The sequence below is a fragment of the Serpula lacrymans genome, assembly GCF_000218685.1.
Source record: "Serpula lacrymans var. lacrymans S7.9 unplaced genomic scaffold SERLAscaffold_8, whole genome shotgun sequence".
Classification (NCBI taxonomy): domain Eukaryota; kingdom Fungi; phylum Basidiomycota; class Agaricomycetes; order Boletales; family Serpulaceae; genus Serpula; species Serpula lacrymans.
The window spans coordinates 2,197,090-2,224,534 of record NW_006763297.1 but is presented as its reverse complement, the minus strand read 5'-3'; the positions used below and the strand labels follow the sequence as shown (position 1 = coordinate 2,224,534).

The following is a 27,445-nucleotide window of genomic DNA, read 5'->3' as shown; positions in this document are numbered from 1 at the left end:
AAAATCGACCTCTGGCAAGGCTTCAAGTTATATCACGAAGTGTTGTCGTTTGCAAGGCTCGACTTCAACATTCAATTTGTACTTGGACCAACGGGTAGTCGATTCTCATATATTATGATAGCCATTTGGAATGTATTCGTGAAGCATACAATGGTATGACAGCTTTTCCCACAAACATTGAGTCCAGGCGTACTGCGAGCGGTTGCTAATTATCCAACACCTTCAGCAAGACCTCCGCGGTCTTTGACCTTATCAATGGACTTGATTATAGTAAGCACTACTTTTCCAAGCGCCAAATCCGAGTCTTTGGTCCCCGTGGTCTTCAATTGATACCATGGTTGGCACGGAATTCCGCTCATCCCCAAACTCAGTGAAAAGGTTTGATCATGGGCCTTCTACCGTGCAATTAGCTTTGAAGTCGCTGTGCGTGACCTTTAATTTGGTAGTCGGACCGAATCACGTCTAGTAAGCAAAGCCCGACTTTCCTCCGGTCCCATTTATAGATCTCATCGAGCACCTGAATTTACCCCGCATTCCCCGCAATAACACACCTTTACTGCTCAGCATATCGTACAGGCAATCACCATGGTTGAAGGATACAAGACTCTCACTCGTACGCACTATGTGCTCAGGGTCAAGTGCGTACGCTGACATGTTTCTCTGAATAGCGGAGCAAATCGACTTTTTTATGGAAAATGGATTCGTCGTAATTAAGGATGCATTCTCGAGGGAGAAGTCGGACGAATGGACGAAGAATATGTGGGTTCGGCTAGGATGCGATCCGAATGACAAGTCAACATGGCCTACAGACAAAGACCGCATTCATATGCCATGGCACAACCGAGAAGATGTGGCATCGTTTGCTCCCAAGGTAACTTATCGTTCTTTGGTTGAAATATACCTCATATTTCTGTAGGCTTGGGGGGCCATGTTAGATTTGCTCGGTGGCGAGGAACGTATCTCTGAGAAGAGTGGATGGTGGGGTGATTCGTTCATTGTCAATTTGGGATCTGAGGAGCTTGAACGCCAGAAGGAATCTCTTCATCCCAAGGACCTTGATAACTGGCATGTCGACGGTGACTTCTTTGTAAGTGTGCATATCACCTATACTAATGTCACTGAGTTGATCACCATATTAGGTTCATTTTCTTGACTCGCCAGAGCAGGGTTTGCTCGTCATTCCTATTTACTCCGATATCAAACCGCGTGGCGGTGGCACGTATATCTGCCCAGACGGTATTGACATGATTGCCCAGTATCTTGCTGCCCACCCAGAGGGTGTTCTACCTACGCCTCGTCTCTGCTTTACCCCGTCTACCTCAGCTTATGCGGATCCGAAGGACGATCCCCACTTCTGGTCTCACCCAGACGAAGTCAAAAAGTGTAATAAGTTTGTCGAAGTCACTGGTGAAGTCGGAGACGTGGTGCTCTTGCATCCTCTTATGTTACACTCAGCTTCGAAGAACCATCTGCGCATTCCAAGAGTCATCACGAACCCTCCAGTAGCTTTGAAGGAGCCGTTCAATTTTAACAGGGAGAATCCCGATGATTATAGCTTGGTGGAGAAGAAAACGCTTAAAGCCCTCGGTGTGGATAAACTTGATTTCCAAATCAAGACCGAAAGGCGCGAAGTCGTTCCTCTAAGGGTGAAGATCCAACAGCAGATGCTGGAAGAAGAGAAGAAGAGGCTCGCTGAATTAGCGAAGGCAAATGTTGCTCAGAACGTGATTACTTCCAATCCGACCCCCATCGCTGTGGTTTGAATTTGAAGGAAGGATGTCGCAGTCCAGGACATTGCTTGTATGCCTGATTCTATATGTAATGCAAATGTGTATATCCAACGATACTAGTACCAGTTCGATTTCTGTATCGCCACAATTATGTTGCGATCTTGTATCGAAATTTGATCATGAATGTATGGACAGCTTTAGTGGCGCTGTGGCCCAGTGGCGTCCATAGCCTAGCTTTTGTTCCAGACATGCTTCATATCGCCTCGTTGTGTGTTGCTCATCGACTTCCGCATGTTAAGGATTCTCTAAAGCTTATAACGTAAAGATTTCACCTGGTAGATCAAATTGGTATTCTGCAACTGGTGCAAGAGCAACCGGTAGTACCTCTCAACTTGGGCGCGTTCCTGTCCTACACATCAGTGCATTTCAGACCTGTATCACCAGTTACCCGCTGGTAAAGAAGATACCCTCAACTATTTCCCACTAGAAGTCAAAGCTTACGATGTCTTCAAATGCTTTTCGAGATCTGTTGGTTATGTCCTGTGCTATGGGGGTAGCCTCGTTTGGAGTAGGCATTCTTCCGATGTCATTCACGTTATCAAGTGCGTACATTATCTGATGATCACTTTGCTGACCCCTGGAATAATGGAGATTCTAGAGAATCATATGGCGAAACTGTCGACTTTTGGGACAGGTCTTCTCGTCGGAGCTGCACTAGGTGTGATTATACCAGAGTGCGTGATTTCTCCTGTCCCTTTGTGAACCACAACCGACAGCTGATCCTGTTCAGAGGGATTGAAGTTGCGGTCGCTAATAACCTTGATGAAGTACCGACTTCCATCATCGCTCTATCCATGATATTGGGTTTCACTTTCATGCTGTTCATAGAGCAATATGCTGCTCCACACGCTCGTCCTCTATCCCATCAGGGCTCGCCTTCTCGACAACACACTGAAGTACACTTTGATATAGATCTAGAAGAACTAGAACAAGAAGAGGGTTTGGCGCAATCCACTTCTAGACCCTCGCGCAGTCCTCTCCATATCGAAAGTATACGGCGAGCGTATCCATTGTCAATAGGGCTCGTGGTACATGGCTTAGTCGATGGTTACGCGCTGGGAGTATCGGCACTACATTCTGAGTCACCTAACCTATCACTGGTGGTTTTTCTGGCCATTATTATCCACAAAGGTCCGTGTCCATCCCGAATTTGAACGACAAGAACGTGGCTGACTGAATCTAGTATTTAGCACCGACCGCGCTTGCTCTGACCACATCACTACTTGCCTTGTCGCTGCCCCTTGATGAGTGCAGAAAGCATCTGACATTTTTCAGTCTTTCTACACCAATCGGTGCAATCTTATCGTATACAACGTACTATCTGATAAGCTCGGGGCAAGACGACATACAGATAGGCTCTGCGCTCCTCTTCAGTGTAAGGCGGAAATTTATCCTTTCACTTGTGTTGCTGATGCTTGTTGTTACAACTTGTTAGGGCGGAACATTCTTATATGTGGCCACGGTCCTACAGCCCGTCTCTGAACATTCACCCGAGTCCTCTCCTGATGTCATCAGCAAGATGTCACGCACGTTGTTACTTGTTGCTGGAATGTTCCTTCCGCTTGTCATCACCAGCGCTTTAGGACGCGATCACCATTAAAATAATGAACGGCCGCGATAGATTTTCCGTTATCTTCTGAATACTACTTGTAACGATTATTTCAGCTCCCTGCAGATTCAACGCAATGAGACACGAATCAGGATACTCTAACAATGACCCAAGACAGATGCAGCACTTTCAGGTACTAGACCAGGGTGTCCGAGGAGCAGTGTGATAAGAACATATCAAGAGGCCGCCGCCTTTGTATGGTGCAAGGCGGTGGCCTGGTGGAATGATAGCCAAGCGGCAGTCTCCCGTATAGTAGTAGGCGGTCAAAATATTAGGAGGAAGACAGTCATTCCTTCTCACCAATAGCTAAGAGCCCAGCTTGAATGTTCCGGTGCCAGTGAATGTGTAGATTACTAGTAATACAGGTGTGAAGCAGCCGAACTGAATATAATATTTCCAACGCAAAGATTCATATGTTCATTATAATTCATTTTCTTTTGAGCTCAGTGTCTCAGACGTCTAGCGCCGGGTGCCCACTAACGTTAACGGCGTAAAAGCTAATTTGTGTGTCATGTCAGTCTCTCCTCCACCGTCAAAACGCGCTCGCCACTCTTCTCCAGACGCCAAAACAGATGGCAAGGTTTACATGTCAACAATGTCCTCCACTACTCTTCCCCCATTGTCTCTTTCGATTCTTGGCGTCGAACCTCTTGATGAATTCATACGGGAGATTGCAGATTTCGTGCACCATATGATTATGACCAGACCAGGTGGCGGGAGCGAAGCAAGAGTTGAAGTGGAGGCGAAAATCGGCGTATTGAGAGATAGGATTTCTGGTCAAAGACTGGCGCTTCCAGTGTTGGTTGAAACGAGTGTGCATGTCCTCGTCTGAATTTATGATGGAAACTGACTATAAAAACAGTCTTAACGCCAAATGACATCGACCTTCGTTTTGAGTCAAACATGTCCGCCGTACGTCGATGCTTTGTTGGACCTATAACCTATTGTTTGCTTATTGTCGTGTCTTAGAACCAACACAAGCACTTCAACACTCTCCTCAACGAATTAATGCGAATATCAAACCAGCCCTCACATCCATCAAGCCCTTTGGAATACACCCATTTAAAAGTGATAGATTCATTTTTCCCATCCGATCATCAAGATAGAGATAAGATCAGAGTCACTCGCGATGAAAACACTGGCAATGTTCTTGAATGCGTACGAAAAGTGAGGTTAGGGGACCTTAACATTTACAGTCCAAAGAGATTGGCAGATTGGCGCATAAGCGTGAACCTTGAGATTCCTAGTATGTCCTTATCGAATCTAATCCACAGCGCTCATTCACACTCTTTTTTTCAGCACCCCATCCAGTTGGTACTCCAACTTTCACGAGAAGAAAAGACAGAATATGCTACTCACATGAAGAATTCAACATCGATTTAACTCAGGTTAAATCTAGCATATCACATAATGCTCCTGTAGGTCTCCTCGTCTTTCTTATTCCCTATTTCTCAACTTCTTTTCCCGTTCATTATTTTGTATCAGCCGGAGGTTCTACACGAGTTAGAGCTCGAAATTGCTCGCCCGGCCTTACTTTTATCTACAGCATCTAAGCGCGGGGATCCGAACTCACCCGAGCATGAACGTAACGCTTTTGACGAGCTGATTCGAGCTTTCGTCAACAACGCAAGGATTTTAGTAAAAAATGCCAACGATGGATGGCATCGAGCACAGTAGAATGTATAGATTCCTTAGAAGTAAACCTAAAGCTACGGACAACAACGCGATTTCGCGAGCACATTGAAGGATATACATATGCATATGATGTGAACTAGAGTATCTGTACCATTGTACATTATCCAAAGTGTTTAAATTGCAGCAGTCAGCACCATAAACTACGATAGCAAGGGTATCAAAACGCGCAATCTTAGTTGCCCGTCTTACAAATCCACGACCTCAACCAGATCCCCGTCCTCCAAATCAGCATCTCCGATTTCGGTACTGGGGTCCATTTTCTCACCATCGATCATTAATCTTGGAGCAGATACACCTTTTTTACTTTTTACGCCTTTCTTCCGAGCATTCTGTTGTGTGACAGATAAACCGGCCGCCTTGAGGAATGCTTCGACAATAGCACCGCAGGTAGCTGTGGTTCTAACGGTAAGGTTGATCTGTTTAGTAGTCGCCGAACGTAAGACAAGTTTGAGCTTGTCACCGCCGGTGGACTCTGTGTCTGTACCCGCTCCATGTTCGTCGTCAGGAGCAGGTGAATGAGGTTTAGGTCCACCAAACTCGTCGAGTGACGGAGAAGGGGGTCGCTTGTAGCGATTTGTGCGGATGTACTCGTGAGTCTTCTTGTCACATGCCTCTATTAGGCATATATGAGCACAACAAATAGGGAAACGGAGGCACGTGGGTAAAGTGAGTCAACGCACCTAGTTCCCCTGTTGCCCATATCCTTAAACTATGTGGGGTTGCGGACGAGAATACTCTCTTTCCATTGTGACTAATAACCAAGCTACTTGCCAGGGTATTCACCATATCCGCCAGTTCTTCAAACAGAACCTGAAGGGTATCGTGCTGCAGAAAGGATACCGCTAAATTCGGTGTCTAGATAACTTTCGTAAACAACACACCCTTTTTAACTTGAAGCCCCAGACGTGCATTTCATCCTCGACGTTTTCAGGGTGAGGTCGCCACTTAACTGTGATTGTTACGATCTCTGGGCCACCGACCTGTTCAGGTTCGTTTGTCTTTAAATGTACTTGACTGCGTATGGATTGCGCAATTTTAGCAAGTTCAGGGTCCAATACTATCGTATCTGTGGAATCGTCCCCCAAATACGTCGGAGAAGCAGGACGAGTGGGTGAATTCAATGTTTGTCTAGAACGCGAAGAAAGTCAGTCCAGGGGCTAAACGACAAAAGGGAACTGACACGTACCGCACCAAATTTTTAGCGGTCTGAATTTGATGCATCGTGAGCGCTGGTGGTGGTGTGATGGATCTTGATCGACTTCGCTCTCGCTTTCGTTTGAGAGGTGATTGGCCACTCCCTTCGCCTTCCTCAATGACCTCCAGCTCGTCGTCATCGTCAGACGTGAGACTAAGAAAATCGAGCAACTGTCAGTCTTAATAACACTCAGTAGAGAAGGACATTGGATTTCTCAGAGATATTTCAGGTCAGACCATCATAGGATAGTCAGCTGTCTTTGCTCTGCAGTATGCCTCTATCTACAGTAATATTATCCAGAGCTGCATGAACGTACAGAGTTGTAACATCAGTTTGCTGCCAAAGCGGGATCGATGTCTCTCTCTTGGACCTTTTCTTGTATCTACGCTTTGGAGTAGAAGTATTCGATTTGCCATGATCATCATCTTCGTCTGACTTGTCATCGACTATGGGTCCAGCGTTTTCTACGATTTGTGACATTCATATTTAACAGCTTGTATGTGTATCGAGCAAGCAATATATGACTGAGGTACTGCTCACCCTTGACGCGCTTTTCGAGATTCTTCCAGTGCTGGGCTGTTCTTCCACGATTGCGCATGAAGAAAGCATCCTCGTCCTCAAGCTCATACTGGCCTTGACCTGATGATGTTGTTGCATTCAATGAATGCACACCGGGCGTCGGTGTCGGTGGAGGACCGATGGCGGGTGTTCGCGCTACAGGACGCGGTCTTGGTCGCGGGCGAGTGCCTGAATTGGACATGGTTAAAGGCAAGTTTAATGCGTGGGAATTTTGAATATGGCGCAGGAGGTCATTCTCGGTCACGCACCCGTCACATCACACCTGTACCATGGCAGACTCGCCCATTATCTTCAAACGGACAAAAGGAAGGCCAGGACAGAGAACAAGGGACGTATCTCCAGAAAGGGGACAAAATGCTCCAGCAGCTGAACAAGGGGGCGGGGAATCACCTATAACATTAGCATCCAAGCTCAAGAGCAAAGCCAAGCGGACGAAACTCAAGTCAAAACTCAGTTTTGGAGAGGAAGATGAGGTCCGCGTGTTTCTTCCCCACAAAGACTAGTGCTTACTAAAGGGAAACATAGGAAGAGAGTGGGGACGCATTTCAGATCAAAAAATCTAATCTCAGTCGAAAGTTAACCCTCGGTCAACATCCTGCGTACGCTCCTAAACAACGTGCCCAAGTCGTCGGCTAATAATCGTGTTTCTGATCGTGTTCCCCAGACAAGCTCTCCCGGCGACACTTGATCAAGCAACAATATCCACTAGAGTAAACGGGGCACCAGTGTATGACCAGGCTTATTTGTCCGAGCTTAAAGCTAGCACGCCAAGTAATAGACCCCCCCAATCTGCTGATGAGTCCTATAATATCGATGCATCAATGGAAGTAGAGACCCTTTCAATTGACACCCGAGATATACATGGTAAGCTGGTCACTACATGGTGTTGCGTGTCTACTCATCAATAGTAGGTGACAGTGACAATGTGATTCCCTCTGAATCTTCAATAATAGCGGCCAAACAAAAGCGCGACCGCTTGCGTGCTGTAGGTCCGGAGTCTGACTACATCTCGTTATCAGTCACAAAGCGCGATGATCTGCCGCAAGGTCCTCATCCTGAAAGCCGGTTAATGCGGGAAGAGGACGAGTTGGGTGAAGGTGAAGACGGTACGTAATATGTTGGGATTATATGCGCGATGGTCTTGAACATAACTTGTCACTCTCCAAAGAGTATGCTGTATACACCGGTGCACAAGAGAGAATTGCACTTGGAAAAAAGCAAAAAAAAAAGGAGGCTTCAAATCGAAGAGGCGCGATGGTAGAGATGATAGCCGACGCGTGCGTTCATTCCTTTATTCCCGACATGAAAATATGTAACAATTGAGGTCTCAGAGAAGAGGAAGATGAAGAAACTATGGAGTGGGAACAGGAACAGCTGCGAAGAGGTGGTCATACCGCGGCAGATTTCATGGCAAAGGCTCCAGAGAAGCAAGTATACAAGGCTGCACCAAGTATGACCCTTGAGTGGTTCTGGACATTTTACTCACTGTACTGATGACAATACTTACTAGTACCACCCTCAACTGCCATACCTGCCCTCGGACCCGCGGTGGATCGTCTTGCTCAGTCCCTGGCAGCATTGACTACATCCCATGCCAAGAACACTGGCACGATGTCGTCATTGGCAGACGAACTTGATCAGCTGAGTTCTCGAGAGACAGAATTGAGGACAATGATTAATACGGCTGAAGACAAGAGGAGCTGGTTTGTTGCGTTCAAAGAACGAATAGAGAGCATTGCCACGTTTCTCGATGAAAAAGTAAGACACTTTCCGAAATTAGTGGCACTTTCTCATTGGGTTTTACTCCAATAGTTCCCCCAATTGGAAAAACTTGAGGATGAACATGTCTCGATCCTCGGGGAGCGATGGGATATGTTTAGCCAGCGACGGCGTGCTGACGATGAAGATGATCTATCTTTTGTGTTCGGCATTCTCCCTGTTCAGGTTCAGCCAGAGTCAGATGAAACCGATGAGCTCGGTCGTATTGTACCTAGATCTAATCCCGCGGTGCTGAGGCGCGAGCGACAAGGCGCCCGTATCTCTCGTCGTACTCGAAGACAGTCCAAGGCACCGCCTAGTCAAGTAAAACAAGAGGAAGAAGGATATTCAACTGATTCGTCTCTGCCTCCGTCAGACTTTGAGGATTATAGAACTGCTATGCAAAGATTACTGACTGACGGCCAGAGTATCCTGTCAGACGTTCGCGCCGACGAATTCAAAGATCCCAGATTGGGACTAGCTAAGTGGTTTGGTGAATGGCGCGGGCGTTTCGCCGATAGCTATACAGGTGCCTGGGGTGGCCTTGGTCTGGTAGGCGCTTGGGAGTTTTGGGTTCGTTTAGAAGTTCTTGGCTGGAATCCTTTCGAGGTATGTATGCAAGGTACAAATATCGTTGTTCTACAGTAGACCTTATTTTTCAGGTGTCGAAAAGCTTAGACGAGTTTACATGGTACTCGTCCTTGTATGACTACTCTCGGCCACACGATAAAGACGACGAAGAGCCAGAATTGGGTCCAGACGGTGATTTGGTCTCAGCAATGACCTCGACAGCTATCGTGCCTCGCGTATGTAAGTTGATTGAAGGAGGTGCTTTCGATCCGTATTCGGATAGAGATACTCGGAGAATAATAGACCTTACTGAACAAGTGGAGGCTTCCATTGGAGAAGATAACCACAAGTTCCAGGTAAGCATCACCTGGGGTTATCGGCCGCCCATTGACACTTTAGATCCAGATGATTTTGAAATCTGTATATACCGTCTTCGAGTCTGCCGTTATCGCCACGGAATCCCTATTGGCTCCTTTTATCGCGCAAAACAGGCCGGCTTTCGACCCCGAAGCAGTTCCTGCGCGTCAGCGCTTTTTGTCTCGTAGAATCAAGCTTCTAGAGGCAATTGTACGTTGGAGGAAGTATACTCGGGAGAAATTTGGTATTGGTGAGTTATGCGCAAAGCTAGTGAGGAATTGTATATTGCCTGTTGCAGAGAGTGGCTGGCAGGTAGGAGGGGAAGAAAAATATCGTCAGGTAATTTTCTATTATAGCACTACCGGCCAAATCTACCCTAATATGTTACCTTACAGGCACTGGCTATATTGCCACACGAGTTTGTTCATTCAGTAAAGTCTTATTTGGTCTCCTGACCGCAGCACCACCAATGTATAATTTGTTCACTCTTCTCAAACCTATCTCGTAAGTCCTGTGAAGCTTTTTCTTTAGTACTTCTGCGCGATATCCCGAAGTCCGAGTGTCCTGTCATCTCTGCATGGGATGGCCCAGGCGATAGTGCAGTGGATGAATTTTCACATTCACAATGCCACATTATCGCCGGCTCACCTGCTTCGGAAATAGATATGAAGCCTCAATGGCCGTCGCGCACTGTCTTTTTTGACGTTTGATTATTCTCCTGCGCGTGCGGCTCGTTCCGCTGTCAGACATATGTGATCTAGCCAAAATTTTACGGATGGGTTTGGATGTAACATACCCTTTTCTGATTGGGATAGGCCCACGACGGGTTCTCTCACATGGCCTAAGTTCTTTGCTTTGCTATCAATCTCCAAATACTGCACGGTAGAACTGTTTTAATCTTTCTTTCCGTGTAGAAATTCCGTTTCAAAGTTACGTGGTTTACGTCGTCGATCACCATTTGCTCGTCGGGACTCCATGCTTCGCAGCTGACCTTCCAAATCGTACAGCCCCGTCTTGTCCTTTTCAAGTGACAAGTCCCTGTGATCGTGCACATACCTGGAGATGGCGCCCGAGGATCTACTTCTTTCCGTCTTTGGTGGTAAGGAATATGCGTTAGATGCGGAGAAAGATGAACGCACAGCGTATCTGCCAGGGTCAGTATCACGATCATAGTTCATAACGCCATTCATTCATCTAGCCTACTTTCACACCACGGGCATTCCTTCCTCGAGGATGATCGTACACTCTGGTGATCGATAAGGCGAGGGGACGTTGTGGTACGAGTCCGCGGCTTCAGTTATCGTTGTCCTAAGTCGCCGTGCAGGCATATATAACACTGACATATAGGCTCGAATTGAACTTAAGCTGTTTCAATTAGGAAGTTCATGTTGTTCCTGGTGAATCTAAGATCGGCACTTGTTGTTCTACGGATGCTGGAATAGCCATGTAATGTGCTTCCGTGAATACACCAGAGGGGGGTCTATTACTGGACTATTTCGAATTCGTTGCCTTCACCTCAGATGACCGCTCCGACCTCCTTGGCCTTCGATCACGTCTTTCCTTCTCCTCTATCTGCTGTGTTAAATACTGATAACTTATCTACAAGGCTCACCTCGTATTTCAGAATCAACAACCATCAAAATTATAACTCTGGACTGGTGCCAGAGGTACATCTTGAAATGCGGGGATGGTCCCGCTTTACGTTACAGGTAGCTTAATTAGGCAGGCAGGAAGCGTGACACTCCGCTCCGAATGATCAGGACGCGTTTTCGGCAGATGGTTCCAGTCTGGTCACTTTCAGATTCCTTGTCACGGCTTTATCCTCGCGCCGTAAGTCAGCCATTAGAGGGAATGAAGGAGCGGCGTTATCATGATGGCATCACCATGAGGTATTTTTTTTGGTGAGGCTCCATTGAACTTGTGACTAATATTTGGACTGCTATGACAGAGTACGTTTCTGGCAAGTATCGGAGGCTGTATAAAGTCTAGATCCAATTGGCCTATAGGAAAACTTCGATTACCCTTCATCTTAGTCTGCTTCTTGCCCCTGTGCCAATATTGGCTTATACTCGGCTCGGAGGACGCAATGAGTTGTTGTTTCGGAACGTAATGCACAGTGAAGAACACAACATGCTTTCGACGTTTCAACGCTCGATTGGTTAGAAGGTCCGCTTTAGGTAAAGAGATTAGGAGGGAACAATCCATGGAACCGCTTGACGAAATAGGTCATAGATTAGCCACATGGCCCAGTAATAGTGAGCTTCATCATGTGCCTCCTATTTCCTTCCAAGGATCAACTGTCGGCGAACTTCGTCATGCACGCGGGCTCGGACTCCGGCCTTGTTAGCCAGGTATGTACGTTACCATTTTATTCATATGACAAAAGCACTATAAGTACCAGACTGACTGTTTCATCCCTGCAGCAAAAGCTCCACTAGTTCTCTTCTTGTAGCTTTGTATTATTACCATGTCCGAATCTATCAGCGAGAAGCCTATTATCCAACGACGTTCAGATGCTAGCAGCTGCTCATATTCAGGGAAGGGGGACGCAGCCATCGTCGACGTGACCGAATGCGACCATTGCACTCGATATCCCAACAGATGGTGTAGGATTCGGTGAGACACCTCCCTTCAGTATGCTTCTGGGTATTCATCCACGCTTCTCTGGTGCTTAGGGAATATCTTCGCGAGCCTGCTGCTGAGTTCTTCGGAATTATGTTTCTGATCATATTTGGAGTCGGTGGCGATCTGCAAGTCGTCTTATCTTCAAATCCAAATGTCGCGCCTACGTCCAAAGGTGTAAGTTATCCCAGAAAATTTGGGACAAAGCCTATGCTCACCTTCGTCTTGTGTAGAGTTACCTTTCACTCAATTTCGGATGGGCAGTTGGTAAATAATTTTTTTTATCTTTTTATTACGCAAAATTGATATGCTCTTGGTAGGTGTTGCTCTAGGCGTATACGTTTCTGGTGGAATATCCGGTGGTCACATAAACCCTGCTGTAAGTTTCTATTTACGTATTTCAGACCTTACTTACTCATTGTACTCCTTGGTAGGTTACTTTGGCTCTTGCAACCGTTCGCAACTTCCCTTGGAAAAAAGTACCTATTTACATGGCTGCCCAACTTATGGGAGCCCTTTGTGGTGCTGGCATTGTCTACGCCAATTATTTCCATGCTATCGATCTATACGAAGGTGGCCCAGGGGTCCGCACTGTCCCTGGTACTGCAAGCTTATTCTCTACTTACGCCGTAAGTCATCAAGCGTATTAATCACCATCTACTATCTTGACGTATTATACAAAGTTGGATTACATGACTCCTGTGTCATGTTTCTTCTCGGAAGTAAGTAATCTCCCTATCGCGACTGAATAACTGACTCATAGAATACACTAGTTCTTGGCCTCTGCTGCACTAATGATGGTCATTTTGGCCATCACTGACAAAAGAAACAACCCCCCAGCGCCGGGACTTGTCCCAGTCGCGTTGTTCATTACAATCCTCGGTATCGGTGCTTCACTGGGTATGGAGACTAGCTACGCTATCAATCCTGCTCGTGACTTAGGTCCGCGCTTGTTGACTGCGATGGTGGGATATGGTAGAGATGGTACCTGTTTCACATCTTCTGATTTGCTTTTGACTAACCTAAGATTAGTATTCACTTATCGGAGCCAATACTGGTTGTGGTGCCCCATTTTAGCTCCATTCCTTGGTATGCAGTTTGGAGCCTTATTCTACGATTTATTCCTCTTCACGGGTTCTGAGAGCATTATCAATAAGCCGTACGTCTTCTCCCGTCTCCTAATCGTTGCTCCTTCTGATAGGATATGTTCGCAGTGATGCGGAAACTCAAAAAAGACATCTTCACGCATGCCCTCAACAGAGAAACAAGGTTCCCGCCGGTGCGGACAGTGTTTGATTTTTATTGGTGATATTTGGTTGGTACCGTAGGTTTCATTTCTTATGATGGTCGGACTATTTACGAATTCTACGATATGGAATGCCTCTGGAAATGATTGGTCACGTCACCTGTAGCACAGGAATGTCATTTGCTTTATTTACATAATACGAAATGCATCTTCGAACTCCCCGACGGATGGGAAGTGAAGCTTGAAGGGTTAAAAAGCGATCAGGCCATCAGTCGAGCTCATTGTCACAAGTATGTAATAATTCACAAGATCTTAGGTAGAGGTACAACAGAGATAACAGTGCGACAGGTGATGGTATTGACAATGGGGATAACCAGTGAAGATGGGCTGCCAGAGCGCAGTTGTTGATAGATTCTCCGAGCACGTCACGTTATTGGCATGTGCTACATAAATTTTCTTGACGGAAAGCCCCGCACCTTACCAGCAGGCGCTGCCGCTGCAGCTTCTCTCCTTCGCGCATGACCTACCACTGCCGCGCCACCCGTCCGACCATCCATATCAAACCACAAGTGCTTACGGGGATAAGCAAAAGCCAAATCCCCACATCCCAAATGATCCTCTTTCCAAGTCTTCGTCTTTGCATGGCAAGCTCCTTACGCTGCAAAAGAAGGTCAGGAGGGGGACGTGGCACTTGAGGGGTACGCGGCGTATTTGGTTCTGAAGCCTGCGTTGGTGGAACAACGATGGAAATGGGGCGTCTGAAGAAGTGCGTGATGATGTGTATCACGGCTAAGGAGTACCCCGTAGTTAGTCTCTAAAAACAGAATATCTTCTGGAAGCTAAATGCCAACATACCTGGTAGCAAATAGGTCCCTGCCAGAGACAAAAATAGGGTGATGTCGCTCATAGGACCCGCGATAGCGACGGGTATCAGACTCAGAGACAGAATGACAAGACAGATGAACATTTTACTCAAAGGTACTTGAGTAATCCTCCTTATCGTCATTGAAATGGGGATAGAAGGTATCATAACGATGATGGAAGGAATTGAAGATAAAAGAGTGGTGGCCTCTAGGATAGAAATCAGGGCGTCGAACATAGTATGATTCACTTCCTGCGCTCAAGGCGTCAACAGGGTCTGGACTGAACGGCGAACTGAGGAATTTGCTTACTGGCATGTTCTGGACGGCTGAGAAAAAGGTCAGCGGCAGAAGGAGGAGAACGGCGAGAAGCGCGGATGATATGCTAAGTACAGTAAATGATCGTGATCTTTCTGTCCTGGAAGCAAAGGTCGCTGGTCCTGCCTTGAGGGAAGCATACAAAGGGACCGTACTAGTTGTAGTAAACGTAAATGCAAAGTTGGCTACAAGTTTCCATATGTGAGCATCACAAAAAGAGAACGCTGAATAGGAACTCAACTAATACAATTCCAGAGAGTGCCTCTTTGCAACCAACTTGGGTTAGGACGAAGTGTACCTTTAGCATGTGCATAGGCTACAGAGACTAGCCAAAACATGTAAGAGATTACAGAAAGCCATGTTGAGAATATGACAGGTTTGGCGGCCAGAGATTTGGATAGGGACACTGTAAAGACTATCAAGCCCGATGCAACGGTAATGGCGACCTGTGAGCCCAGTGACGACCATTCAGGAAGTAAAGGAAGGACTGCATCCATAGATTCTTGATTTGGGCAGGTTCTTATTAGTTCAAACTATCATAAATGTCCTATTGTTCCACTAACCACGAAGGTACATTGTTGCCAGCAGAACTCTTAACAATCCGGCTACAGAGGTTGTGACATTGCGTATGATCTCTCTTCTGTATCTCTTACGTCTGCCCCTTGCGAAAACCTCGGCGAGGATGTCTTCGATGGTTGACTTTCGAATGTAGCGACCAAGGAGATACCAGATACGACGACAAAAGAGCGAGAGTAAGGCGAAGGATACAAGACAAGCAAGTGCGTATTTTAGCGGGATATTTCCGCTTGTAATGTACATTGCACCAAGCCTGAGGTAGGGCGATAAAAGATATACAAATATGGCAGACGGTGCAAGGGGTGGTATTGCCAATCTACGGATCTCGGGCTGTTGGTCCTGTTCCTCCTCAGTCTCCTCTTCGCTGAATAAGCCATATGGATCTGAGTCTTGGCTGGTGTCTTCTGAGTCTGGCAGTAGAACCAAGGCAGAGGAAGAGGCGTTAACAAGACCCGAATAAGCGGATGGAGAATGGGGTGACGAGGGCGACGAGGGCGAACTGATGCTCTCTGAGGAGCGATGACTGGAAGGCATTCCGGACGCCAGGATGTGGGGAGAAAGAAAGAACAGTCAGGACACCTGCAGCCTGCTGCTTGCAGTTATATATTCATACAAGTTATCTGACCAGTTCAAGTTGCGCAGCACTCAAACTCTTAATGCCCGTGCGAATATATCACGTGTATATACCGGCAGAATGCGAGCGGGAGTAATAATTGAATCAGCAAGTTGCCGGTCACTTCAACTTTGCATCCATACCATCACCAACCATTGTTTACAGTACCATTTCCTGGACTTTCCTTGGGCTTTCAAAGGGCTCACGTCGGATTCTCTGCTGGCCTGCTTTTCTGGCGCTCAACTAGCAAAGTCCATATCGGGATGAAGACCAAGAAAGATCCTGTATTTGCTGAAGATTGGCAACTGCAACTGCTCATGAAATCGCACCAACAAAGACGGCGGCCAACAGAGGAACAGAAACATGAGCTTGCTGTAACGACTGGCCTGTAGGTCTTTTATATCCCTACCGCCTGACTGATGCATAGCCAATGGCCTCCAGAGACGAGGGCTGGATCAGGAACTGGTTTTCGAGGCAGAATTCAAGATCTAGAAAGGCAAAGCACAGTCTCCAAACTACCCTTGAACCCACTAAGGCAAAGCAGGCACGATCTGCGACTCCGTCTACGATGCTCCATACTTTCCATCTGTCTTCTAATGAACCTACCGCTGGCGTGCACCATACCGTTGGTATCCATCAGATTCCCTCAAACTCGCCGGGAATGCCTGTGATCAACATGCAAGGGTCTTCTTATCTGTTCTCTGATGTACCTTCTGGAATACAGCAAGACCATGGCATCGCCGTCAATACGCCAAGCTCCGACCCACCTCGATCTTTCACCCAATCCCCTTCATTAGGTTATATCCCAACAACGTTTCCTCTGTCCCTTTTTAATACATCTATAATCTCTTCGGATCGATGCTCTATCGATAGTGATATTTCTCCAAGTACTGGATTATCGACTAATCAGTGCTATTCCAGGGACCCCCTCCACAACAGATATCCGGATTTTTCCAAGTTTTTCCTACCGTCGATTTCGAAAGGCTTCCAGGATTCGACGGTATACTTTGAGCTTTCCCAAGTTAATCTTTCACCTGTCCTTCAGCACCCTCCTTACAACTGCAGCCCGGAACTCTCCTTTGGCTCTATGCAGTCTGAGTCTACAACAGTATTCCAGAACTACGGACATGGCACCAGGCGTCAACCTCCACCACCGTTATCGTACACTGCACGGTTATCCGATATCACAAATATGGCACAGTATGTCCGTGACACGTATTTGGCCAACGCCAAGGCAAACAAATCCTGCGACGATGCTCAAAATGGCCATATGAATAACGGTGCGTATAAAATGATATTAATCATGCTATCCCTGACCTTGAGTAGACCTAAGCGCTGCAGTGGAGAAAAACGACATGACCGTGCGGAACGAAGGTTCTGTGTGTCCTAGACTTGTGTCTCCTCAGGCTGTACTTGATGTTAAGCGCGATGATCATGAAGACAAACAGTGAAAAACAGCGGTCTTGTATGCAAAATGCCCTACGTTCTTCCACTAGTAATTTTCCACATAGAGAACTCTCTTTATAGTATTTAGCCCATATTGTAATTTGTATTCGTTATATCAATACATTACTTTGTAGCATCAAGATTGTGGAGCTCGTAGGTCATCAAAACCGAATCCTCGAATAGTCTAGAATACAATTCGTTGTCCCAAATGATACTTATACAAGTGTTGACCCGATGTAGCCCACAAACACATGCCCTCTTTCTCCTCGGCAACTTGTAAGGCCTGCACGGGACTGGTAAAAGCGGTCTCAAAAGGATTGGTGATCCAGTTAATGGGAGATGAGGGAGATGAAGGCCCAGCTGATGTGGAAGTCGTCGAAGATAAAGAGGGGTGTATGAGTTCCCCTGTGCGTAAAGACCAAGCGCGTATACGTGAGTCTTGAGCGGAAGCGAAGATAAATTCTTCGGCAGGATCTACATCTAAAGCCTAAATTACCAAATGAACGAAATTAAGCTTGGCTAGAAAAATGTATAACGAAACCCACAGTAGCGATTGTCCAAGAATTGACGTTCCCAGCGAAGGTCATGAGAGGAGTCCTACCCCGCGAATAGCGAAGATCGTATGTCCCAAGCTTTAGAGTGAATTGTTTGTCACTTCCTGAAACAACAAGGAATGGCTTAAAAGCACTCACGCTTCCATCAATGTTGCCAACTAAAAGTTGCCATTCGCGAACGATCCTGAGGTTAGTTATAGAATTCGTTGGTGATAAAAACACATCGTCTAGTAGGTTTTGCCCTTTCGGCGTGTCGATACGCAGGTCAAAGCGGCTGATGGCCCCATTCCGTGATCCGGTATATACGAGGTTCTGGTGGCCATGTGGGCTTGGGTGTTCAATTGATAAAGCGAAGAACAATTCTCACCTCCTCTTGTTGGACGGCAAAGACATCACTGTGAGTTTTCAGGAAGCGCATATTGCTTGGGTCATCGATGCCTTTAAATACGACAGCTTGCTTGTTTGCACCTGCAAAAGTCGACGATCCTCTTTGAGAAGTCAAGTTCCATTGTAGCAAGCACAAGTAGATACCTAGCACAAGTTCTGAGCCTCGAAGACTGCTTGTCCATATGTCGTGAACAAGGTGATCACCGGGTTTGATGACATGCACACTGCATTGTGCCACGGGGTGATCAGTGGGTCAAACGCCGAGGTGAACGGGCGGCTTACTTTGAGGTATCCAATGCTTGGAGGAGGATTTTGCAATTTGGTCCAAAGGACGTGGCGCTGTTGATCGTTGATAGATACTGCAAGGAGCTCTCCTCCGACAACAACGTAACTTACGCGCATCGAGAACCAGAAATAGATATGGACGATATCTATTTGCAAAGTGAGGAGATATTCAAGTTAATGACGCCCTTGGCTATGCGGCCTTGAGCTCCAGCGCACCGTTGATGGGAGATTGAACTCCGGCGTCCAACCTTGCGTGGAGTAAAAACCGAGCGCGTCCCGACCTTCGTCAGCGCTGAAGGAGTAGAGCCAGCCACGACTGTCTCCGAGAAAGCTGAGAATGCGCCCGTCTATTGACGTTGTCTGGTGTGATTTTCTTTGCCCATCAGACAAATTCCAATGGGTGGGTCACGGTTTGAATGCAAACCTTGAAGGTAGTTATGGTTGCGTGAGACAGCAAGGGAATGATTGATCGCGTCGCCTTTGATGTCGAAGCAATGTGTGAACATAGGACTCCACTGTCAAGAAATTAGGAACATTGTGTTGATAAGCTCTCTCAGTGTAACTGTTCATTGCAATATCGCTATTTACGCACTGTGCACCTCTCTCCTTATCGATACCACGTGTGCTCGACCTCACAGATTCAGTTACATGATAGTGTGTGCTCCTTCGCCGTCTTTTTGAGCTCCTGTCGCTGTCATCAGAGCTCGTTGCAGGCAAAGGTCGTACTGGGCGTTCTGAATTGGCTAGTCCTGTGTCGATTTTTGGCTTTGGCTTGGATGAAATGGGGAAATACCGATTTCTTTCGGCGTCCCAATAGAAACCAGGCAACTCACGAGGCATGAGAAAAAATAAAGGCGGATGATGATGGTTGTATTCAAAGATGGATCGAGCCGCAGACTGCTGACGGTTCCGAATTATTTACAGTATGTACCTGACCCAAAAATTGCCCAAGCCCAGTGACCACCTCAGTGACACTACTGGACGCCGACGAGGAGCTCGACGTTAACTCATGACCAGCATATAGTCAACATTATACCAGTCATAGGGCTTGGGATCCTTCTTCTCGCATCCGAATTGCCAGCTCTCCAATGATCTACATTCCTTGAAGCGAGGCAAGGAGCTCCGTGTATGGGTACGGTATTATTGTGCAGCTCGATCACAAATCAGGTGTCCAGTCTGACTCTCTTGATTCATAATAAAACGGGATTTGTTTCGCTACATACCGTAATGATAAATTCTGTCAGGCAACTCGAAGAACCTGGAGAACGGGCGCTGCAATATAACTGTAACCAGAACTTACCAGGAAGCTCACGCGAGCTAATTTTCGAGAAGGCACGACGACGGCCGTGTTTTGCTCCCGTTCACGTTAATTGGGCAGCTTGGTGCTGGTAATTCCTCGGACGAAGGTAGAAGACGACAACCCACTCTTGGCTCGTCAGTGATCAGCTCTGTAAATCAGAATAAGCCGTGTGTTTTTTCACAAGTTGCTTCGGAGACTTACTTGGCAAAGAACATAAGTGACCAATGTCGTGCGGCGTTAGCGTCATGGCTGGTGCTGTATTTTGACTGTGGACAGCCATCTGATCTTCGGTTACTTGATAGCGCCCTTGTTTAATTTTCAGACATATCAGAGTTGTTCCCAGTCGCGACAGACACAGCGCATCATGTCTGGGTGACAGCCTGTGTTATCTCTGCATATGTGCAGCTGGATACATGTTTTACTGGAGATAGACGCTACGCAGCTGCAAGAGAGAAAACAGCGAATAATGGGCGATGCAGGGAAGAGAAAAGAAAAGAGGCTTACATTGGTTGTCAAGGCAAATGACCCTGTTTACATAAACACCGAAGTATACCACAATTTATAGTTTTGGTGTGCTTTCCGTTAGCCTGCATGCAGCCAATCCCCATTATACATTTCCCTTTCTCTTTTCTACACTCATTACTACGCCTTGAATGCGCACAATCTCTCACTAGACATACCCTTTGATCTGCACAACATCACCTCTTTGCCACCGAACTTGCAGCGACATCATGGCCGTTACTGTGTCGCCAAAGAACGAACCGGACGCGCTGGCCAGTTCGTCTAAACATTCGATAACCTACACAGACTCGTTCGGCAATATCTTTGCTGATTCCCCCACCATCCTCCCGTTCGTCAAGTCAGCCAGGGACAAGTCTACAGTGGATATCGTTTCTGATGATTTTCTGGTCGAGGATCCCCACAGGGTAGTGTCTCAGGTTCGCGTCATACGGCCTCATGTTGATGCACCCTCGGTAAGCGTTCACGTCTGATAATCATAATCCTTTGACTTCATCCTACACGTTGCACTTTCCTTGTCTTTTATGGTACTTTTTTTCAGCCATATAAAACCGTGGAAGCCACGGCTGCTCAATAATCAACGGAATGATGGATTTGTCTGTCATATTCCCGCTTTAATTACGTCAATTCCGGTTATCACTCTCTTTAAGTTTCTCCATGACATAACTTACAAGTCAAAATGCCCCTACTTAACCCGTCTGACTCGATTTTATCCCAGATACACGGATCTTCTCTCGGAGACTTACCCAACCTTCCACCCTCAATGGGTGACCACGAGTTGCCACAATCTCCAGACCCGAAACAGCCTACTCCCAAATCTAAACCAAGTAGCCTTCGCGAGAAGGTTAAGTTACCCAAAACACGTCCTTCCTTACAATCAATGTTTGTCCCTGGATTCCTCCAATCTTCGTCTTCCTCAGCCGCGAACGCGACATCTCCTCCTCGAACTGTCGCGTCTCGTGCCCGCTCCCAATCTGCTGTAGCGTACCCTTACGACTACTTTAGCTATGACCATTCCGCAGCTCCTCCACTACCCACGGATGATTACAGTACACCCTCTTTTTTGCTAGACGACGACCCATTTGCAGCCCCGTCCGTCCAGCCAATTCATAATACATCCACACCCACATCCGCCTCCTCCTCTGCCTCCAGTTCTACCGCAACCATTGTCCCAGAGCCCGAGTCAAAGCCACTCCCTCGTATTCCTCGTTCTCATCTCTCACCTACGTTACCAAGCGAGAATGATGCAACAACTTCCCAACTCACCGTCCCACCCGATTTTTCGACTTCTAGATATCCCGTCCTTGGTCCAGCTGTCCCGCGCCCCAAGTCTTCTGGCAACAGCCAGGCGCGACCAGCGCACACGAGACCCGCGTTCTCACCTCGTCCCTCCCTACCATCTTTACACACATTAGCCAGTATGAACGTTGCTGTTCCTAGGAAGGTATGTCTAGAGAGTTTTGTAAGTTTTTCAGCTGTGATTGATATCTTGCTTTAGGTTCGAAAAGGGACAGTTGGTGCACGATTGCCTCATGAACCTTGGAATATAGGTTCTAGGAGGAATATCGTTTCCGGCGGAAATGATGTTTTCGAAAGTCAAGGTGTTGACGCCGCACCTCCAGGTGACGGGATTGACTTTACTCTTGGTCTGAGTGGCGAACAGTCTATTACGCCTTCTCCTCAAACTTTGTCGGACCACCAGGAACTTCATTTTTCTGATCATGATTCTGATGAAGGCACACAGGTTCCCCTTCCCTCTGAAGATTTGACACAGGATAGTGTTCACTTATATGACACGTCTTTGGATTCAACACCCTCTCTTTCTTATACCCCTTCGGGGCCATCTTCCTGCACGCTCTCACGTTCATCAATAGTGTCTGGTGACTCTTCTTGGTCGGCTGCTGGTGACCAAAATAGCTTCTCGCTTGAACACGAACCACGACCTGATATATCGAGCAACCTTGAGGTTGAGGGTTACCACTCTGACGCCAGCGATCCTCTAGGCTACCACTCGAGCTTGGACTACTATACACAAGCGTTCATCGATTCCGACTCAGTTGCAGATCCCCGTTACCTGTCAAAGCCTAGATCACGTTCGCCCGAAGTTGGAATTACCCCATACACTTCCATGTACTCTGTTGACAAGTCTGATAGCGAAATCTCTCCGACGGCGCAGCCTGATGTGTCTGCTGGGATGGGTCAAAATGCCGTGGAGCTGCCTGTGAATGCTCGTTATTCGCAGCCCAATTCGGCAGAAGTAGATGCCGTACCCACAGATGGAGCCGGCCGAGACACGCGAAGTACACACGACCAATACGGTCAGTCAGACAGTTACCGTGGTGGAGAACGCGGCGGTGACAATGAGGGAGGTGAAAACTTCAGCAGGCGGGGAGAGGTACCTGGAGGTTTTGGCGGTGGCCGTCGTGGGGATGATGACGGGGATGGCGAGGAAAAGAACAGGCGCTATAACGACCGTTCATCTTTCTCAAGTCCATCTGATTACTCTTCTTCCTCAGAAGAGGAAGCGGGAAATACCGAGTACTATAGTGGGCTTGAGGGTATTGCTTCTACTCATCCAGAGTCTTCACACTCTTTGGTCACTGGCTCTGACAATGGTACAGACGATGATGTACCACTTGCTCAACGCATACCCACTGCGCTGAAAGCGCAACGCACTATTCGGAAACAGGTTAAGGATGAGAGGGAGCAGCGAAGGATGGAGCGTGCAATGAAATCACGAGGGCCCTCCACGCATTCATCAGCTCCGCCTAAGAGTGCCCCGATCATACCGTATCGGCCACAATCCAGCTCGCAAGAGGCTGCACTCCATGCTTCACAGTCGCTGCGTCGGGAACGAACACGTCCCAAGCCAGCTGCAATGGAGCCGTTTGCCCCTGACGATCTCGCAAAGAAGCTGCAATCTCTTCAGAGTCTGCGCACACCCCCTGCTACTGCACCTCTCAATTCGAAGGAAGCTTCATCAATGGGGTTCCCTGGTTGGTCAGGAGACTCTGCAACTCGTTCCAAGAGCCCTAACCTTCCCACGTATGATCAGCTCGCATTTTTGCAGAGACCACCGCCTCCATCAACTCCTTCGGTAGAAACGCCTCCAGAACGAACGCTGAGACCGATGAGATCCTTCCACAGGTCAGGTCCCAGAAAATCGGACCCGCAGTCAGGACATGAAGGTACATCTTCACAGTCGATCGGACGAAGTGCTACCACTGGGAATCGAAGAGCCGTTGACGATTCATCGGTAATGCGCAGTACAGAGAGTGGTCGCGTCAGTCTCGACAAGTCTGGTAAAATGATTAAATCTAGTGATGTTGCTAGGAGACCTACGACGAGTGGTGGATACGCATCTACTCGTACTTCTTCTGAGGGCGATCTCGACGTTCCAGTACATCGCTCCACACAACGTCCTCCTGTCCCTCCACTTCCTCCGGCGGAAGTGTTATCTGCCCTTGCTCAACAGGCACCTGCTAAAACTCAGGCTACACAGCAAAGGATATTCATTGGTGGTATGCAACGCTTTAGCATGGTAGAGCTTCTACCAGGTACCAATGCAGGAGACGTTGTTGACCTCATAGCGAGCCAAGGGGCGCTTGAGGGTGCTACAGGATGGATGCTTTGGGAAATGGCTCAAGACTTTGGCATGGGTAAGCATCCAACGATATTGTAAAAGTTTGGATGCTCATGACATACGTCTTTGCGTAGAGCGACCTATAAGAAGTTATGAACTTCTGTCAGACATTTCAGCTTCATGGAACAAAGACAAGATGGTCAATGCATTTGCCGTTAAAACGACACCTCTAGCTCCGCTCTTAAGTCGTTCCGTGAGTCTCACCTCCACATTCGTGTTGTTCCACTTTCTAAATTACACGTTCACCTAGGCTATACCGACTCTTTCTCCTACCTGCCGAGGATATGTTGAGTGGGAGAGCAAACGAGGAAAATGGAGCAAGCGTTGGATGGAGTTGAGGGAGCACAGCTTATGGCTCTCAAAACGCGACACGGTATGATTTTATAATTTAGCATGAAAGACTGGTATTCTGATCAAAACTACTACAGGGCAAAGACGAGACATTCCTTTGCTCTCTATCTAATTTCGATGCTTACTATGTTACTCGGCGCCATAAGGCACCCAAGCCATTCGTTTTTGCCGTGAAATCAACGGACAATCTAACTTTATTCGAGGATGCATCAGACTATCTCCATGTATTCTCATGCAACCAAAAAGATGGCGAGAAGTGGATGCAGGCTATTCTTGTTGCCCGCGTAGGTTACCTATTTTCTACTGCATCTTCGGGTCTACTCACAGAGCTACAGTCATATGTTCTACATCAAGAGCGCAATGTGTTGTTTACAAAAGCTACAGGATTGAACGTCAATACCAAAGGGCTTTCTCGAACTGCGACAAGGAAACAATCGTCAGCGTCACGCCCTACTCAACCTTTGGTCAATGTAGCTACACCATCGAGTGCATCTGCCACTACTGGTCTCTTCTTTGAGCCTGGCTCACTTCTAGCCAAACGAAAAGGAGATGTTCAACCATAACATGTCCATTCGTCCATTCGTTAATTTCTAGTTTTGCGTTGTTTGCAGTCGTTTGATTTATGTTAGTCTCACATTTTGTTCATAATACAAGGAAGGATGTATAGATTTGTATAAAATGAACTAGGAATGAAATAAAAATTACCTACAAATGGAATGATGCTAGCTAGATACACGAAGGCTGGAAGAACATGGGAAGAAGCGTCCTATAAGATGACTTCTAATCTGAAGTCTTTTGTTTCTTTTTCGCCGGCTCGACCTCCTCGTCTGCTTTTGGCTTCGTGACAGCTTTTGGTTTTGGTTTTGGCTTAGGCTTGGCTTTAGGTTTCTCTTCATCTACATCCATAGCCTCATCACCACTTCCGGCGTCCTTCTTCACCTTGGGTTTCGGTTTCGGTTTTGTTGGGGCGGCTTTCTTGGGCTTCTCTTCGTCATCCTCAGCATCGCTATCCGCTGCTTTTGCTTTTGCCTTTGCCTTTGCCTTTTTTGCTCCAGTCTTGGCAGTACCATCCTTCTTCTTGCCCTTCCCTTTGGTTTTGCCACCTTTAGCAAGTTCTCGATCGCCACTGGCGTCTGAAGCTGTGACGCCCCCATCATCAGAAGAGTCGCTGTCAGTCGGAGAACCCGCATCAGTCTCGGATGCTTGGAAGTCCTCATCTAATATTTTCTTTCCGTTAGCAAGCAACATTCATCCTGACAGATTGTGCCATAATGTGGGCTTACCTTCTTCGCTATCGTCATCTTCGTCTCCGCCGAGTCTGGGTTTCGGCATCTCATCTCCGCTGCTGGCCACACTTTGCATCTCTTCGTCGTCGTCGTCGGCAGCACCTGCAGCCAGCATCATCTCCACATCGGGTACCATTTCATTCTTGATTTTGATTTTCTTGTCCTTCAAGTACGATTCTGTTGGCTCGTGCTCTTCTTTGTTGATAGATGTAAATGTGTACTCAGGGCCACTCTTCGTCACAATCTTCAAGTCGAAAGTTCGAGCGGCTGTGGCGCCCATACTTGCACCGACACGCGAGAAAACACATTGATGTATATCCGAAAGCTCGACTAAAGTTGGCTGTTTGGAGACGAAGAAAATGTATTTTTCGAGCATGAAAAGATCGCCCTGTACTGCTTTGAGGTTTGCTTTGATACCAGGGTGACCGTCGCGACTGCGGTAAAAAGGTTGAATATATGCTTTTACAGTAAACATGGTTTACGCACCTTGAGAAACTGCCAGAACCAATGATTTTCTTCTTCGAAAGGGCACGGAATACACCAGACACCACTTCGAAGGTAGGGTCCTCATAGTTCTTTTTAAGTCTATCGTACTTAGTGATGTCTTCTCTGTATACACATACACATAAAAAGGTTGACAATTAGGGTGAGACAATAAGAAACGTACTCTGACATATTCAGCTCCGCTGTGGTCTCTTCTTCCCTAGCAAACTGCATAACTAAATATTGGTATCGAGTTTGACCTTGACGAATGGGAGTGCTTAAACCGAGCTACGTAGGATATATGAGATATCAGGAACTTCCTCTTCACCATGTTGGAATCGAAACTTACGATGAATAGAACATGTTGATCATCCTTGGGTAGCAGGAACAACCTCGAGATGCTGGAATAGAGAATCTTGTAATCGTATGTTTTACCTCGGAGCCGCAAGAAGTCTAGGAACATATCCACATCGTAGCGACCTCTTGGTGTTAAAACAAGCACCTCCTCGAAGCTGAGTACAAGATCCCCTGTGACCTGGCCAATGTCAGCTTTATCTTTAATAGCATCGTGGAAGGCTTGGGCAGCGCTCGTTTCCTCGTCTTCTTCTTCTACATCTGACTTTTCTGACCCAGCGTCGGAACCACGCTGGCGAGCATGAGTTCCAGGGACGTAGAATCGTATTTCGACCATCTCATCAGGAGCAGATCGAGATGGTTTCTTACCACTTGACGATGGAGCAAATTCAAGAGAGACTTCAGTGCGACCTGCTATGTTGGAGTTGGCCACTTGACGAAGTGGTAGTTCGAAAGAGGTTTTGTTTGAAACCAAGAAAGCTAGGTCCTGGCCTTCAAAAATTCAACAACAAGGTAGTTAGTTGCACAATAAAATGAGTTATATGAAACAAAAAGAGACCTTGGAAATCGGTAACTCCCCAGTTCCAGCCCTTGAATGAAACATCTCTAACTTCCAGCGTTACGCCAAAGTGCTGCTTCATCAGCCCCGCTAGCTTGTCATGATCCTACAGAAAGGAGTTTGATATTAAAATTGCGCTGCTGCAGACGCAGATACCTACTTCTCGGGCGAAACCATCGAAGGTTTCACGTCTCCTGTCTTTCATATCGATACGAAGCTGGAAGTTACGGGCGACCCGCAACCACTGTGCCCATTTTATGTCTCCTGAAGGCAGAGCTATTACTCCTTCGCTTTCCTCGCCCTTCCAAGCCATCCCACTGGCAGCCACACGAAATTCTGGGGTCATGCAAGTTCAACAAACAAGTTAATCTTTGCCAAGTTGTACTTACTGCCAACTTCCTGTGCGATGCCATGATATATCTTATCGAATTGGGTGGTCATGATGGACGGAAAGCCTTGCTGGTGGTGGATTGCAATAAAGAGTCAACGC

At 47.1% G+C, this 27,445-nt stretch overlaps 11 protein-coding genes across 11 annotated transcripts; 6 read left to right on the top strand and 5 right to left on the bottom strand.

Annotated features, from left to right (window-relative positions):
* Positions 1–448: 448 nt before the first annotated feature.
* Positions 449–1,940, top strand: SERLADRAFT_470743 (uncharacterized protein; the record flags this gene model as incomplete). Its single annotated transcript, XM_007319760.1, has 4 exons — positions 449–613; positions 669–871; positions 917–1,087; positions 1,140–1,940. 4 exons carry the CDS (start codon positions 586–588, stop codon positions 1,761–1,763), a joined length of 1,026 nt encoding a protein of 341 aa, XP_007319822.1.
* On the top strand, positions 1,939–3,494 carry SERLADRAFT_450350 (uncharacterized protein; the record flags this gene model as incomplete). Its single annotated transcript, XM_007319759.1, has 5 exons — positions 1,939–2,332; positions 2,389–2,464; positions 2,521–2,921; positions 2,981–3,165; positions 3,226–3,494. 5 exons carry the CDS (start codon positions 2,233–2,235, stop codon positions 3,388–3,390), a joined length of 927 nt encoding a protein of 308 aa, XP_007319821.1.
* Positions 3,495–3,810: 316 nt separating this feature from the next.
* SERLADRAFT_470739 (uncharacterized protein) lies at positions 3,811–5,709 on the top strand (the record flags this gene model as incomplete). The annotated part of the gene is made up of 6 exons (XM_007319758.1): positions 3,811–3,970; positions 3,994–4,211; positions 4,262–4,311; positions 4,369–4,645; positions 4,699–4,817; positions 4,885–5,709. 5 exons carry the CDS (start codon positions 3,995–3,997, stop codon positions 5,074–5,076), a joined length of 855 nt encoding a protein of 284 aa, XP_007319820.1.
* A 644-nt stretch (positions 5,710–6,353) lies between these two features.
* SERLADRAFT_392899 (uncharacterized protein) lies at positions 6,354–6,769 on the bottom strand (the record flags this gene model as incomplete). The annotated part of the gene is made up of 2 exons (XM_007319757.1): positions 6,354–6,442; positions 6,606–6,769. Coding segments are annotated over 2 exons (253 nt in total), but the record flags the coding sequence as incomplete, so codon positions are not given.
* Positions 6,770–7,137: 368 nt separating this feature from the next.
* On the top strand, positions 7,138–10,061 carry SERLADRAFT_370890 (uncharacterized protein; the record flags this gene model as incomplete). Its single annotated transcript, XM_007319756.1, has 11 exons — positions 7,138–7,341; positions 7,394–7,467; positions 7,533–7,732; positions 7,780–7,974; positions 8,037–8,145; positions 8,200–8,318; positions 8,379–8,626; positions 8,681–9,235; positions 9,289–9,552; positions 9,602–9,887; positions 9,949–10,061. The coding sequence occupies 11 exons, from the start codon at positions 7,138–7,140 to the stop codon at positions 10,059–10,061; spliced, it is 2,367 nt and encodes a 788-aa protein (XP_007319818.1).
* Positions 10,062–11,645: 1,584 nt separating this feature from the next.
* On the top strand, positions 11,646–13,639 carry SERLADRAFT_470729 (major intrinsic protein superfamily membrane channel protein; the record flags this gene model as incomplete). Its single annotated transcript, XM_007319755.1, has 10 exons — positions 11,646–11,905; positions 11,974–12,169; positions 12,229–12,352; positions 12,409–12,442; positions 12,496–12,554; positions 12,610–12,804; positions 12,859–12,897; positions 12,949–13,159; positions 13,208–13,334; positions 13,390–13,639. The coding sequence occupies 9 exons, from the start codon at positions 12,021–12,023 to the stop codon at positions 13,469–13,471; spliced, it is 1,020 nt and encodes a 339-aa protein (XP_007319817.1).
* Positions 13,640–13,704: 65 nt separating this feature from the next.
* Positions 13,705–15,797, bottom strand: SERLADRAFT_450345 (uncharacterized protein; the record flags this gene model as incomplete). Its single annotated transcript, XM_007319754.1, has 5 exons — positions 13,705–14,210; positions 14,277–14,535; positions 14,594–14,784; positions 14,841–15,101; positions 15,163–15,797. The coding sequence occupies 5 exons, from the start codon at positions 15,707–15,709 to the stop codon at positions 13,945–13,947; spliced, it is 1,524 nt and encodes a 507-aa protein (XP_007319816.1).
* Positions 15,798–16,856: 1,059 nt separating this feature from the next.
* On the top strand, positions 16,857–17,279 carry SERLADRAFT_392888 (uncharacterized protein; the record flags this gene model as incomplete). Its single annotated transcript, XM_007319753.1, has 1 exon — positions 16,857–17,279. A coding segment is annotated over one exon (187 nt), but the record flags the coding sequence as incomplete, so codon positions are not given.
* Positions 17,280–17,357: 78 nt separating this feature from the next.
* SERLADRAFT_439356 (uncharacterized protein) lies at positions 17,358–19,300 on the bottom strand (the record flags this gene model as incomplete). Its single annotated transcript, XM_007319752.1, has 10 exons — positions 17,358–17,418; positions 17,486–17,721; positions 17,780–18,100; positions 18,156–18,256; positions 18,320–18,399; positions 18,458–18,514; positions 18,572–18,606; positions 18,677–18,820; positions 18,885–18,975; positions 19,053–19,300. The coding sequence occupies 10 exons, from the start codon at positions 19,298–19,300 to the stop codon at positions 17,358–17,360; spliced, it is 1,374 nt and encodes a 457-aa protein (XP_007319814.1).
* Positions 19,301–19,332: 32 nt separating this feature from the next.
* Positions 19,333–20,671, bottom strand: SERLADRAFT_470720 (uncharacterized protein; the record flags this gene model as incomplete). The annotated part of the gene is made up of 4 exons (XM_007319751.1): positions 19,333–19,675; positions 19,761–19,908; positions 19,962–20,202; positions 20,265–20,671. The coding sequence occupies 2 exons, from the start codon at positions 20,038–20,040 to the stop codon at positions 19,778–19,780; spliced, it is 210 nt and encodes a 69-aa protein (XP_007319813.1).
* A 2,071-nt stretch (positions 20,672–22,742) lies between these two features.
* On the bottom strand, positions 22,743–27,396 carry SERLADRAFT_450341 (uncharacterized protein; the record flags this gene model as incomplete). Its single annotated transcript, XM_007319750.1, has 12 exons — positions 22,743–23,938; positions 23,997–24,115; positions 24,173–24,295; positions 24,351–24,557; positions 24,609–25,490; positions 25,557–25,993; positions 26,046–26,168; positions 26,227–26,330; positions 26,392–26,888; positions 26,956–27,061; positions 27,116–27,291; positions 27,345–27,396. 8 exons carry the CDS (start codon positions 27,394–27,396, stop codon positions 25,054–25,056), a joined length of 1,932 nt encoding a protein of 643 aa, XP_007319812.1.
* Positions 27,397–27,445: the final 49 nt, after the last annotated feature.